Source organism: Drosophila obscura, unplaced genomic scaffold (genome assembly GCF_018151105.1).
Source record: "Drosophila obscura isolate BZ-5 IFL unplaced genomic scaffold, ASM1815110v1 contig_4, whole genome shotgun sequence".
NCBI lineage: Eukaryota > Metazoa > Arthropoda > Insecta > Diptera > Drosophilidae > Drosophila > Drosophila obscura.
Genome location: NW_024542828.1, coordinates 1,149,905 through 1,163,165, shown reverse-complemented (window position 1 = coordinate 1,163,165; position 13,261 = coordinate 1,149,905). Strand labels below are relative to the sequence as shown.

Genomic DNA, 13,261 nt, shown 5'->3' with positions numbered 1-13,261 from the left:
AGTCTGGTAGCGCCACAAAACGACGACACATTCGTTTTATGTTGTTTTTGTTTGAACCTTAATATGTAAATAATGCAATAAAAAGGACTTCTAAAAACTAGCCAATCCTAAACAAAATTCATTGAGGAATTGGATAAAATTATTTGTTTAGGGCTGAGAGTCCCAGCTAGCTAGTAATATTAAACGGAATATCAAAATCGAGAAATATCTACGTTGAATGTTTTGAAAAAACAATCGATACTATCGTGATAGCTCAAATAATTATTAAAAAACCATTGAAACCTTTTAGGAACTTGTCCATTGTAAAAATTAGATGCCACCTGTCGATGATTTGTTTACAAATGTGTCTTCGTATCTTATAGCAGACAATCCAAACATATTAAGAGCGCAACGACTGTAGCTCGATACTATCATGATAGTCTCAAAACCATCGATAGTAGAGGCTAGCAGAAAAATATCGATACTATCGATAGTGCCCTCGATGGTTTGACACCTCTACTAATCAAAACACAAATTGAAAATGATTGAAATTAAAGCCAAATTGGTGCGAGCCGACTCGGCCATTTATGCCACAGGTGAACGCGTCGAGTGTTTGATTGAATTCTCCCACAAAGTCTTTTCCGAGGAGCAGCCGCCGTCAAATAGGAATGCCAACGAAGCAGGGTACGAGTTTCAGCCAAAACAACGAGCTAGCTAAGTAAATAAAAGCTAATTTCCATATTGGACAGCCTGGAGAACCTCGCCTGGGCCTCGGCACAGCTCCACTGCTACCGCAAGACCAGCTATTCCACGCCCACAGCGGACAAGACGCAAGAGTTGACGGAGCTCATAGGAAGAACCGCGTTGGATGCGGTGACCCAGGCGCCCGGAGAGGTAATTGTGGCCACCAAACCGAAGATACTGTTCTGCGACCAAAAGCTGCAGCCCGGCGAGACCAAGATATGTGAGTAGGAGACTACCAGATCAAATAGAGTTCATCAATCCAATCATTTCCAATCTACAGATTTCTTCAATGAATTTGTGCCACGCGATGGTCCGCCCACATATCGTGGACACGACATCAGATACTTCTACAAGATCACCATAGCCACGCAGCGGGTCAAGTCCAAGGTTCAGACACTTACAGTGCCCATCCGCGTGCTTCCCATTCCCATTATAGCCCGGCCGGATGAGCTCCCGGTGACGGTCGAAACCAACGAGGAGCTGGCGCCGACCAATCCGTTCGTGGAGAAGCGTGAGATCAGCGAACTGGAGATATCCTGGCACCATCTAAAGGTGAGTAAAGCCCCACCCCTGTGACGATTTGTGGTGCCATTCATTGCACTCCCTTTTAGAATGTGACTGCACGTCGTGCTCCAAAGTTCTATCGCATTTCGAACAAACGTGGATTTGTTGGCCGCTTCTGCCTGTTCAAGCCCGCCTACAAGCTGGGCGAGGATATAGTGGGTAGCCTGGACTTTGATGGCTGCCAGGTGCGTTGCGTCCAGTTCTCGGTGAAGCTGCAGCAGCAGGAGCTTCCGATCCGCCCACAGACGCCACAAGTCCTGCAGTCGCAGTCGTCTGTCGGGGACGATGCCTCATCCATTCAATCCTTCGACCTGGCCAGCATAGCCAGCGGCGTGGCGGTAGACAGTATGCACAGATCGGTCACTTCGGGCAGTGCCCGGGAGGAGGCACCCGCGCCCACAGGCAAACTCTCGACCATCTCCACCACGCATCAGGTGTGCTATGCGACGCTACAGACGCAGGTGGTGGTGCCCATTCCCCTGCACGTGACGCCCACATTCCACACGGATCTCGTCGATGTCAAGTGGCGGCTGCATTTCGAATTTGTGACCAGCACGATGATGGATTTCGGTGGACCAAATCCGGAGTCTGGGGAGCTGAAGGCGCCCGCCGAGATGCCCGTGGAGACGATGGTGTGGAATCTACCGGTCACCATCTATGCGGCCAATCCGCTGCAGATCTATAACCCGAACCAGACATTCAATCTTTTAATTAAGTGATTGCCAAGCAAACTGTGGTATAAAACCGAAATATTTGAGTAATTTTTTAACTTTAATTAAAGGAAATAGGGTATACAAATTTGCATGCTACTGGTTGACAAGCAACAAGTCAAATAATGTTTCATTTCATTCCCACTTAGGTTCTTTTTTGTTAACCTTTTCTGTTTGAAAAAAATCAAATAAAAGGAGTCCTTTACATTAGGCAATCTTTCAGGAAATTATGTTTTTATAGCTGAGAGTCTGAGCTAGCTATTAAAATTGAAGCGAATTTCATGATCGGGGTTCAATGATTTTCGATCATGGACAGAGAGCGATCAGTAGGTATTTAAACTTACGCAAATTTATTTAAAAACACACAAAATATGTATATGAATTAACAGGTAAAAAACTTGTCAATCTAGGATAGAACTTTAATTTAATTAACTTTAACTTTATGTTTCAATGGAGCTTGGAACAACAAATTTAACATCAATGAAAGGAAATAAGGTACAAAAAAGTCCATACGCATAGAAGAAACTTGGTTGACCAGCAACAATGACGTTAAATGTAGTCAACATTTACGTTTTATGCTTTGGCCGTTTTTGTTTGAACCTTATTATGTAAACAATGCAATAAAAAGGATTTCTGAAAACTAGCCAATCTTGTAGAAAATTGAAGTATCAACCGGATAAAATTATTTGTTCAGAGCTGAGAGGGCTAACTTATCCCATTGTCGACCAGGGGGGTATTTAATATTTCCACGAAATTTATGTAACCTTAACATATTTTACGCATTACAGGTGAAAGATGTCGGTGGTTATTTTTGTTTTTTAAGAAGAGGAGGATGGAGCTACAAGAAGCCTTTAAAAACAGCATTATTATTCGCGGTTTAACAAGGGGTGCTACACTTTTTAAATAGAGGGGTGTTAAGTGGGTAAAGTCTCGTTTGATCGCCGGATTGCCCTGGATTTTTGTGGTATGGTATTTAAATGGTATTTCTCGAAACTGAAATGGTATTTAATGGTATTTATTTGTTGGTCGGATGGTATTTTTAATGTTATCGGCGCGGTCACACTAAAATAGAGTCGCAAATAAAAATTTTAACTTAATTTCCACTTAAATTGAAGTCATGTACCAGGAATATCTAAACCAACTGCAAACGTCCATCGCGCCGCTCACCTCGGACCAGCTGAAGGAACTGCTGAACAATGACGACAAACTGGACGAGAAGGTGGACGAGGTACTGCTGGCTTTGAAGGAACAAAAGAACAAAATTTTCGAAGACAATCGCAGCCGAGCGGAGGGAAACATCGAGAAGGAGCCACAGATCATCGAGCTGCGCGGCAAGCTGTCAGAATTGTCCGAGGAGGGACGCAACTGCTGCAGTGCCGTGCAGGAGAAGCTTACAGAGCTCAACAAAAAGACGGGTGGCGTGGGGCAGGAGACGGCTCTGGCGCTGCTGCAGACGGCCGCTTCCGAGAGCGAGGAGCAGACCGAGGGGATGGTCAAAAAGTTCAACGAAAACGAGCTGAATGTGGAGGCCTTCCTGGAGGAGTTTCTTGCCAGCCGCCGCACCATGCACTTGCGGCGCCTCAAAGCCGAGAAGATGCAGGATCTGATACGCAAGCAGCGACGCAGCACAGCCGCCGCCCATTTGCCAGCGTACGGAAATGTGCCGGCCAGCGGCTTCTATCCCTCGCCCGGTGGATCATCTATGCCCTATCCCCCGTCTGGTGGTATACCCTATCCCTCTGCTGGTAACTCGGCGCCGTATCCCATGATGGGCCCCCTAATGCCCATGCCGCCGCCGTCGAGGCCGTACTAGATGGGGTCGACGGGTCATACCCATAGACGAGTTACTGCCATAGTAGTAGTAGGTGTAGTAGTAGTAGCAGCAGAGGAGAGGATAGGTGGGCGGAGGGGCGACGCATGACGCATCGCATCCAGTAGTAGTGGAATTTTTACAACAGACAGTATGAAAGTATGAAATATTTAATAAACGACATCTCATCGAGTTAAAAACTGGTGTTTATTGTTTAAAATTTCAGAATAGAATCTTCACTTTAAGTACATATTGCTTCAGGTTCTTCCGCTGACGAATCGACAAATGGACAATGGGAACGTTTGTTTTGTTTTGTTTGTGTTTAATTAAATTAAATTACATTTTTTGAGTTGCTCTATAGATCTGATCTGACATCTGCCATGATCTGCCTGCACTGCACTAAACTATGATATATGTATAGTATGTAATGTAATGTAATGTATAAATTAAGCGAAAGTTAATATTAAATGTTAGACAGTGAACGATACGTTACGTTTGCTTTTCTTTGCTTGTTAAAAATACAACTTTTTGGATAAAAACAATTTATGGAGCATGATGGATGGGGGTGGGGGGGCCCAAGGCTAGGCGGCGTTTAAAGCGATTCCTTATCGTGTGTATATATATAGAGCATAGAGTGCTGATTGGGTAAACTATAAGTATAGGAAGGAAGGAGGATTGTGTGGTGCTTGTTGTGTGTGATTGTTGCGTGGGTTGTTATCTCTATCTATCTATAGAGTGGGTGTATGTGTGTGTGTGTATATATAGTATAAACATATTGCCTATCTTTCGATTTCAATTCGTTTCAATTTCAGATTTGCATTTCGTTTCATTGGGTTTTTCCTCTTAGAGAACGATTAGTCTTTTGTTTTGTAATTCCAACGGCTGCCGTTTCCATCGTATGTGTATATATATATGTAAATATTTAGTTCATATCGTATGTGTGTATATGCAAAATGTTATATATAAAATATGTTCAACTATTCCTCCGGGCGGATCGGATCGGTACGGTTCGGTTCGGTTAGGATCTCTTTTTAAAAGCTTAATAACTTAAGCGCCTATTGTTAGGGTATTCAAAAATATATTCGTACAATTGCCACAAATTGTAACGAGGCAGGGGGAGGGTGAGGGTAATGGTAATGGTAACGGTAACGCCATCATGATGAGCCAAACTCCTTCATCCACTTCTCGTACTTATCTAGATCCGCTCTGGACACGCTCTTGTTGCAGCGACTCATGGCCTCGTTGAAGTCCTTGTTGGACACGGGCAGGTCCACCTCTTCGGTGGCCAGCTGCCTGATCTGCTCGGGCGTCAGGCCAGCAATCTTCCGCCGCATGGACATCATGCTGGCCTCCCTACGAGAACAAACAAACGAGAGTTTAGAATCACACCACAGAGGCAGCAGTTTTCCCAGCCGTCAACGCGACAGTCAACCCACCTGCAAACATTGGTAATGTCCGCTCCGGAGTAGCCCTTTAGCTCGTTGGCCACGTAGGTGAGATCCACCGTATCGTCCACTTTCACCTCGCGCAGATTGATCTTGAGCAGCGCCTCGCGCCCCTCATCCGACGGCAGTGGTATGTAAATGCGCTTCTCAAGCCGCCTGCGCAGCGCCTCATCAATGTCCCAGGGAAAATTGGTGGCTGCCAGCACCATAACAACTTTGGCCTGCTCCTCGCCACCGCCCACGCCGTCCATCTGCACCAGCAGCTCCGATTTGACGCGTCGCGAGGCCTCGTGCTCCGTTTCCGACCCCCTGCGCGAGCACAGCGAGTCAATCTCATCGATGAAGATCGTGCTGGGCGCATAGAAGCGCGCCATTTCGAACAGTAGTCGCACCATCTTCTCCGATTCGCCGCGATACTTGGAGGTGAGCGTGGCAGAGCTGACATTGAAAAAGGTTGTTCCGCATTCGGTGGCCACTGCCTTGGCCAGCATCGTTTTTCCCGTGCCCGGTGGTCCGACCATCAGCACACCCTTCCATGGCCGTCGAATGCCCTGCAAGAGAAGAAGAATATGTTGGTAAGGGATCAATGATGGTATATCGGTAAAAATATAATTATATATATAGATAAATGATTTTATGCCTGTCAACGACATGAAAACGACATGAATAAAACCACTTGTTTGTGCCACTGAAATATGTAGATACATGTGTATATAGATATCAGACAACGAATCACTTCCTACACACCCACACACACACACTTGTAGATAAGATTGTGCCAACAAGCAAATGAATTCATAATAAATACAACTTTCTCAGCAAGTGCCATAGTATAACAATGATGGATCCTTCTTGAGGATTGAGAGTAACGCTGCCATAGATAGCCGCTACAAGGGCTAAACTCTTTCAGAATATCAATCTGCGGAACGCCTCACCTCACCTCACTTAATTACCATTTCATTACAACTAAGATCAGATGATCTTTGGGATCGTAAACATCTACTCTACAAACATTGTGGAACACGGATAGCGTTTATTGACCCAACACCGACCGCAGATAAGAACGACTTTGTGTAAAGTGATTCAGAGTTCCAGGGTAAACAAGAGAAGCGATGACGCACCTTGAAATAGTCTGGCATCAGCATGGGCAATACCACAGCCTCCTCCAGCAGCCGCTTGGCATCTTGCAGATCTGCAATGTCGCTCCATCGCACCTTGGGATCCCTTTGCAGTATATCACGCTCTGGAACAGACAATGGGCAATGGTTAGGAATAGACGGGCCATAATGGGGGGGGATGGAGATTAAACTAACCAAGAATGTCGACCAGCTCGGCTTCGATGTGATTGTTTGGCTGGAACTTGCGCTCCTCTTCGCCCGCCTGCGAGTCACCGCCTTCACCGTCGCCCGGTCCGCCGCCATTGCTGGCTGCCACGGAGTCCTCATCCTTGCTGTCGTTGTTGTTGGCATTGCGATCGTTGTTTGAGGTGGAAAGTTTGCGCCCCCCCGCCCGGCCATTGGAGGCACGTGCACTGTTCGATGTGGAGGCGGCGGCGGACGAGTTGCGGGCATTGCGCGCCGTGCTCGGGCCGTTTCGGTTCGTGCTCTGTGGGATTGTGCTGGGACGGTTGCTCTGCGGAGCGGTGCTGGTGGTGCGTCGACTGTTGGCAGCGGCTCGCCGGCCCACAACCTGTGTGGTGCTGGTCGAGGACGAGGGTGGGGGCTTGGGCGGACCCCAGACATCTGGATCCTTGGGTGGTGGTGTCCAAATATCTGGATCGGGCTTGAACCAGGCGGCGGGATCTTTGCTCACATTGCCCTCATCGCTTAGCTGGTGTCGCAGCTTGTGGGCAAATTTGGTGCTCTGCAAATCCAGTGATATGTCCTGCAGTGTGCGTTGTATGGCCTTGACTTTGGCATGCTCCTGGCTGATCTGCTGGTTGATCTGCAAGCAAAAGAAAGCTGTGAGTGGTGAAGGGTGGTGTGACAGAGGGCGGGTTGTAGTGTCCCCGTTTACCATGCTCCACTTGCCCTTCCGCATGGGATCCGCTGTGGCCTTGAGCTGGCGTGCCAGCAATCCCTGCAATCCCTCGTAGTAGATGCAGGCCGAGTCATAGTTACCCGTCAGCGCCATGTCCCTGGCTAATTTGGCATTCTCGCATATTTCTTCAAACGTAGTTTTGGCCATTACGGTCATTCCTACACAGTTGCTTGTCTTTTGCTTGCCACCTCGCAGTAGCTGCTCCGATTCGAACCGAACGGTACGGTGCGGTACGCAACAGAACAGGTTGTTGTCGTTGTAACCAAAAACGAAACAAAGATTAGTTCCAATTAAAGCATTCGAGTGCGTAGCATGAGTTTCTCTGCTTCTAATGCCCGTTGTTGCTCTTGTTGCTACGGAGTGTGCGGGAAGAGGTGATTGGGGGTGGGGGTGTTGGGTTTTCGACTGGTGTCAGTGAGTGCGAACAATAGAACGGAAGCGACTTTGGTGGCACTGCGTCACTCACACTCGCAGTCGTACTCGTACACACACACACACACACCAATGCCAGACAATCACACAGTCAAACACGGAGAGAGCCCGCCCCACCGTCGCCGCTGCCTTTGCCTTGCAAGTAAAAATGGAAAGTGAGCCGCGCAGCCAGAGAATACAATCTCAAATAAAAACTAAATAAAAGGAAGATACTCGGTACGAGTAGCAATGCCAACGACCGAAGTGCGTTGCTAATTATAAAGCACACAAACACACAAAATCGCCAATTGTCAACGGGCGTATGTGTATATATTTAAACACGCTCTCAATTCACATTCCCATTCTTCCACTTCCACTTCTACTACTTCCAAGGCGGGACGTGGGCCCCCGGCCGAAATGCCGATTGGAAAAATGTAATAAAATTATTATAAACCCGCATTGGAAGCAGCCATGGCCGCAGCAGCAGCGCCCGAATAAGGCGCTCGACCTTGTTGGCTCGCTTTTGAATGATTCTTTCAACTCAACGACATTCAAAACGTCGTAGCGTATGCAAAAAATAAAGAAAAAATGTTCAACGTTCACACACACATGCAAACGGCAGCGAAAAAGAAGGAAAAAAAACCCAGAGCAGAGCTCAAGTTTCAGCGGCGCGCACTCACACACACATGCAAATGAATGCGATTTAAATAGATTTCAAGTCAATTGCAGGGCTTTAAAGATTGCATTTTAGCGCTTTTGAATACAATTTTCAATTTATGCTCTCAGCTACGTGGGGGCGGGCGTTTGACGTTGACATTTCTCAGCAGCCGCTGGCTTTAACTTCAACACCGACATTTTGGCGGCGACTCGATGAACTTACGGTTATGGACATTAGTAAACTGGATTTGTTACACGGCGTTGAAAGCTTAAAGTTAAAAAGAAACTTATTTAGCTAATAATTAAAGGCGATGCGCTATCTAAAAAAAACTGCTGCTTGTGTTTGTTAATACTAGTGATGGGCAAGGGGCAAGATTGGTGATGTAAAATGACATCGACATATCGATGTATCGCGTACCAATTTACCCGCTTAACGCGCTCTTTAAGTGCAATATCACCATATTGCTCATGTATTTGCCCCTCCACTCAACAACTAATTGTTTAAATTAATATTTGTACAACATAATTTTATAAATAAATAGATTATATCGATATATGTATTAACGAAAACAAAAGAACAGCAGCCTGGCAACCCTGCGTCCATAGATAAGGTCGTCATCGGTTATCGCTTCTTAACAATTTGGCTTAACGTGCTTAGACATTTATTAAATTTAGCCCATCACGCAAGCGACGGCGCCAACATGACAACGCCCACGCGCGCCACCCTCGAGAAGGCTCTTAAAAGCGATGCGAAGCTCCAGAAGGAGGCCACACAAATCGCCAAGGGCAAGTGGGCAATTGTCATCTCCGGACGCATCTGTTCTCATCGGAGAGTTTCTTTGTTTTTCCAGATTTGGCCGCTGGCGTATATGACATATCGCAGCTGGCGGAGGAATTGGGCTTTGCCCTGTCCTCGCCAGACATGGAGCAGCGCGTGGCCGGCACCAATTTGTTGTCCGCGGTCCTGTGCGCCCTGCCAACGGACTTGCTCAATGCGGAGCAGCTGGAGTTCCTCACCACCTTCTACACGGACCGACTGCGGGATCACCACAACGTGATGCCAGCGATCATCGATGGTATTGATGCAATGGTTCACATGAAGGCTCTGCCAGCCGGTAATGTTCCACTGATCCTACAGGCCTTCTTCCAGTACACAACCTGCCAGTCGCAGACGCGCGGAGACCGCACCAAGTTGTTCAACATCTTCAAGTACCTGACGCTCACCTTCAAGGAGGGTATGGCACCACCTGATCTACCATCGATTTTCCCCCCGTTTTACACGCCTTTCTCTTGTTTGGCAGAACTCACGACGATGGCCGGGGACTTTGTGTACGGCCTGATCAACTCCATCGATGGGGAGCGCGATCCCCGCAATCTGGAGATCATCTTCAGCTTCATGCCCGAGTTCATGGCCAACTATCCGCTGCTGCACTTGGCCGAGGAAATGTTCGAGATCTTCGCCTGCTACTTCCCCATCGACTTCAATCCCAGCAAGCAGGACCCCACGGCCATCACACGCGACCAGTTGGCCGCCAAACTGACCAACTGTCTGGTCGCCAACGATGAGTTTGCCGAGTGGACGGTCGTGCTGGCCGTGGAGAAGCTAGAGAGCGAGCTGCTGGTGGCCAAACTGGACTCCATTGAGCTGCTGGCAAGCAAACGAAACGACCTCCATGCAACCTTCACAGCTGCTAATTTCTGCCCCCATTTGTATTCCAGCATCAAGCTGCCGTAAAGTTCCCTCCCTCTGTGCTGGAGGCGCACTTCGATCAGATCTGGCAGGCGCTCAAGACCGAAACCTTTCCCGGCGCCGACAACGAAGACATTCTGAAAGCCTCGCTGCAGGCCTTGGGTGCCCTGCTGGAGCGAGCCGCCCATGTGCCCAGCATTAGCCACAGCTATCAGACCTCTGTGCTGGGCGTGGTGTTGCCCCAGCTGAGCGACGTGAACCAGCGGCTCTTCCATCCGGCGACGGCCATTGCGCTGGTGTGCGTGGCCGGAGACGCCCCGTTCGCGGCCGACAAGATCCTGAACAGCTTCCTCCTCAAGCTGCAGGCGACGGATCTGAGTACGTCGCCCCCCGACCAGCGCATCAAGATATACCAGATTGTCGCCCAGGTGTACAAGTTGGCCGCCCTGCGCGAGTCCCTCCAGAAGCTGGACAGCACGATTTGCGTTCCCCTGCAGGACGATGTCATAGCAGCGCTGCGGCTCTGTGAGCGCGAGGACTTCGACGCCAAGCAAGAGGACCTGGAGCTGCAGAAGGCGGCCCTGTCTGTACTTAACGAGTGCGCCCCGGTGCTGAGTGAGGCACAGCGGGCGCTGGTGTACAAGGCGCTGGTGCAGCTAATCAGCCATCCGACCATCGACCTGGACTTCACCGTGCTCACGGTCGGCCTGGGCGCCCTTCAGCCGGTGGAGCTGCAGGCGAACTTCATCGACATTGGCATTCGGAACTTCGAGATCTTCTCGAACTTTATCAAGCGGAAGATATACAGCAACCTGCTGCCGCTGCTCCCCCAAATGGCATTTACCCAACGCATTTTGGATCTGGTCATGACGCAGATGTTCAAAGCCGGCAACCCGGAGCCCGTGCGGCTGTTGGCTCTGCAGGCGCTCAACACGCTGCTCACGCAGGAGGATCAGCGCTTCATTGTGGACCTGCAGCAGCAGTCGAATCTGCTGCACAAGCTCATCGAGCTGGCCCAGCAGACGAAGGACCTGACGCTGCAGTCCCTGGAGCAGATTGCTGGCGCCATGAGCCGCATCATTCAGCAGCTGCCGCTCTCCGAGCAGAGTGCCATCATCAACGAGTATCTGCCGGGGCTCCAGCTGCAGAAGTCGGCGGATCTGTACATCGCCAAGGGACTGCTGGGCTACCTGCACAAGGACATCAGTCTGGACGATCACTTCGAGCGGCTGCTGAGCGATCTCACCGAGCTCTCCCTGAACACCGACAACGAGCAGCTGCGCGTGATTGCCCACCACTTGCTCTGCAGTTTGGTGAACAAAATGGAAAACTCCCCGGCCAACCGGGGGAAGGTGAAGCAGATCACCGAGCAACTGAAGAAGGCCATCAAGTCGGGTGATGTGCGAGCTGTGGAGATCCTTGCCTGGGTGGCCAAGGGTCTGGTGGTGGCCGGTTTCGATGAGGCCGCCGATATTGTGGGAGATGTAAGTGCAAAGAGGAACCTTTAATCAACCAACAACTAATCCCCCCTCTTGTTAGCTGTCGGATCTGCTCAAGCATCCCACTCTGAGCACTGCCGCTGCCTTGGGCTTCGACATCATAGCAGCCGAATATCCCGAGCTGGATCTGCCGGTCGTCAAGTTCCTGTACAAGCAAAAGTTCTTCCACACCATCATGGGCAAAATGGGCAACAAGCTGGCCGACTACTGTGTGCACCATCTGAAGGCGTTTGTCTATGTGCTGAAGGCCACGCCGCAGCCGGTGATCAAGCTGAATATCGAGAAGCTGGGACCGCTGCTCTTCCGGAGCCTCGAGGAGCACAACGAGGCGCAGTCTTTGTGCATTGCGCTGGGCATCTGCGAGAGCTTTGTGCAGCAGCAGGATGCATATTTCCAGGCGCACTTGGGCCATCTCATACCCAGCTGCCTGGAGCTGTCCAAGTACAAGGCCCAGCATACGATGGTGAGTGATCCAACTGCCTGTCGACTTCAGTCTGGACTCAATCTGTCTGTGTGTGCTTTTGTTTACCCCAACCCCAACAGCAAGTGCGGATTGCGGCCCTCCAGCTGCTCTACGACATAACGAAGTATCCGACGTTCGCTCTGCTGCCCCACAAGGTGGACGTGACGCTGGCCCTGGCCGCCGCCCTAGACGATCCGAAGCGTCTGGTGAGGAACACGGCGGTGCAGGCCAGGAACGCCTGGTACCTGGTGGGAGCCGCCAGCGAAGATTAGCCAAGGAACGAACAAATTATTGTTAAATGTTTTAAATCAGAAAAAATTAGAAACCAGAGCACGCACAATCCATAGGATCTACACGAGTTTATTTCCCCATCTCGCAGGCTCTCTCAATATGGATGCTCGCACTGGGAGCGGGCCAGGAGGGCGCATTTCTGGGCCCGTTGCACCACCTCGGGGCAGCGTCGTCGCCGCATGAAGCGGCAGTCCTGGAAGAAGCCCTCGTTACGCGGAAATCCGTGCGTAAAGTCCTGAAAGGTCAGCAGTCCCAGTCCCCAGATCTTGCCGCCTCGGAACTCACCCTCGTACTTCATGCCATCGGCGCGCCAGAAGATGCCACTGCCATGGAACCAGCCCTGATGGAACTCGCCCTCATATCTGGGATGGGCGATGGGATTGCAGGTGTATCGTCGGGATTGGATTATTGATTCGATTCGAGGCACTCACTTGGCTCCATCGGGAAACCAGAGGCAGCCCACGCCCTGGCTGAGGCCCTCCTGGAACTGTCCATCGTAGCGCGTGCCGTCGGCAAACTGCAGATGGCCAACGCCATGCTTCTGGCCAAGCTGATTCCACTCCCCGATGTAGCGACTGGCATCCTCGTACCGCCAGCCGCCCACCTTCACGGCGCCCGCACTGTATTGACTCTGGCCCTGTCCCTGTCCCTGGCCATGTCCGTGTCCGTGTCCGTGCTGGCCCTGATGCTGGTGCTGCTGATGCTGGTTCTCGATGCGTGCCGTGGTCACGCCCACGCTGCTCACTAGAAGGGCAGTTGGGATGGGTTCTGGTACTCTACTGCCTAGTGGACGTCGCGTCCTTCGCTCACTTACTGTCATCGTCGTAGTCGTCCATGGCCATTGCTTCTACCACTGTCCACTCTCCACTTTCCACTGTTCGCGATGCTCGCCGAGCTGCTACTGAGCTTTGCCTGTTCCGCACCAAAAACCAGAGTCTTGTGTGGCTTCCATTGGGGC

At 50.1% G+C, this 13,261-nt stretch overlaps 5 protein-coding genes across 5 annotated transcripts; 3 read left to right on the top strand and 2 right to left on the bottom strand.

Moving 5' to 3' along the window:
• The first annotated feature begins 467 nt into the window (after nt 1-467).
• On the top strand, nt 468-2,273 carry LOC111068316 (RAB6A-GEF complex partner protein 2). The gene is made up of 4 exons (XM_022357708.2): nt 468-663; nt 729-943; nt 1,004-1,275; nt 1,335-2,273. The coding sequence occupies exons 1-4, from the start codon at nt 521-523 to the stop codon at nt 2,004-2,006; spliced, it is 1,302 nt and encodes a 433-aa protein (XP_022213400.2). The 5' UTR covers nt 468-520; the 3' UTR covers nt 2,007-2,273.
• Nucleotides 2,274-3,039: 766 nt separating this feature from the next.
• On the top strand, nt 3,040-4,326 carry LOC111068262 (vacuolar protein sorting-associated protein 37B). Its single transcript, XM_022357625.2, has one exon. It carries the CDS (start codon nt 3,115-3,117, stop codon nt 3,808-3,810), a length of 696 nt encoding a protein of 231 aa, XP_022213317.1. The 5' UTR covers nt 3,040-3,114; the 3' UTR covers nt 3,811-4,326.
• LOC111068261 (katanin p60 ATPase-containing subunit A-like 1) lies at nt 3,996-8,727 on the bottom strand. Its single transcript, XM_022357624.2, has 6 exons — nt 8,584-8,727; nt 7,269-7,490; nt 6,566-7,196; nt 6,374-6,495; nt 5,244-5,803; nt 3,996-5,160 (listed from the first exon to the last, which is right to left on the bottom strand). The coding sequence occupies exons 1-6, from the start codon at nt 8,593-8,595 to the stop codon at nt 4,962-4,964; spliced, it is 1,746 nt and encodes a 581-aa protein (XP_022213316.2). The 5' UTR covers nt 8,596-8,727; the 3' UTR covers nt 3,996-4,961.
• A 213-nt stretch (nt 8,728-8,940) lies between these two features.
• LOC111068260 (MMS19 nucleotide excision repair protein homolog) lies at nt 8,941-12,363 on the top strand. The gene is made up of 6 exons (XM_022357623.2): nt 8,941-9,146; nt 9,212-9,595; nt 9,662-10,011; nt 10,080-11,534; nt 11,590-12,012; nt 12,093-12,363. The coding sequence occupies exons 1-6, from the start codon at nt 9,062-9,064 to the stop codon at nt 12,282-12,284; spliced, it is 2,889 nt and encodes a 962-aa protein (XP_022213315.2). The 5' UTR covers nt 8,941-9,061; the 3' UTR covers nt 12,285-12,363.
• Nucleotides 12,357-13,229, bottom strand: LOC111068263 (MORN repeat-containing protein 4 homolog). Its single transcript, XM_022357626.2, has 3 exons — nt 13,118-13,229; nt 12,735-13,047; nt 12,357-12,665 (listed from the first exon to the last, which is right to left on the bottom strand). Exons 1-3 carry the CDS (start codon nt 13,143-13,145, stop codon nt 12,398-12,400), a joined length of 609 nt encoding a protein of 202 aa, XP_022213318.1. The 5' UTR covers nt 13,146-13,229; the 3' UTR covers nt 12,357-12,397.
• Nucleotides 13,230-13,261: the final 32 nt, after the last annotated feature.

Excerpts from the sequence above, each read along its gene's own strand:
- LOC111068316 (XM_022357708.2), top strand. The coding sequence starts at position 521 with ATGATTGAAATTAAAGCCAAATTGGTGCGAGCCGACTCGGCCATTTAT. Across the intron at positions 664-728 it reads AGGAATGCCAACGAAGCAGG|CCTGGAGAACCTCGCCTGGG; the intron begins GTACGAGTTTCA and ends CATATTGGACAG. Across the intron at positions 944-1,003 it reads GCCCGGCGAGACCAAGATAT|ATTTCTTCAATGAATTTGTG; the intron begins GTGAGTAGGAGA and ends TCCAATCTACAG.
- LOC111068262 (XM_022357625.2), top strand. The coding sequence starts at position 3,115 with ATGTACCAGGAATATCTAAACCAACTGCAAACGTCCATCGCGCCGCTC.
- LOC111068261 (XM_022357624.2), bottom strand. Across the intron at positions 7,197-7,268 it reads GGAAGGGCAAGTGGAGCATG|ATCAACCAGCAGATCAGCCA; the intron begins GTAAACGGGGAC and ends TTTTGCTTGCAG. Across the intron at positions 6,496-6,565 it reads CGAGCTGGTCGACATTCTTG|AGCGTGATATACTGCAAAGG; the intron begins GTTAGTTTAATC and ends TGTCTGTTCCAG.
- LOC111068260 (XM_022357623.2), top strand. The coding sequence starts at position 9,062 with ATGACAACGCCCACGCGCGCCACCCTCGAGAAGGCTCTTAAAAGCGAT. Across the intron at positions 9,596-9,661 it reads GACGCTCACCTTCAAGGAGG|AACTCACGACGATGGCCGGG; the intron begins GTATGGCACCAC and ends CTTGTTTGGCAG. Across the intron at positions 12,013-12,092 it reads ACAAGGCCCAGCATACGATG|CAAGTGCGGATTGCGGCCCT; the intron begins GTGAGTGATCCA and ends CAACCCCAACAG.
- LOC111068263 (XM_022357626.2), bottom strand. The coding sequence starts at position 13,145 with ATGGCCATGGACGACTACGACGATGACA. Across the intron at positions 13,048-13,117 it reads GGACGACTACGACGATGACA|TGAGCAGCGTGGGCGTGACC; the intron begins GTAAGTGAGCGA and ends CTGCCCTTCTAG. Across the intron at positions 12,666-12,734 it reads TGGTTTCCCGATGGAGCCAA|ATATGAGGGCGAGTTCCATC; the intron begins GTGAGTGCCTCG and ends CGCCCATCCCAG.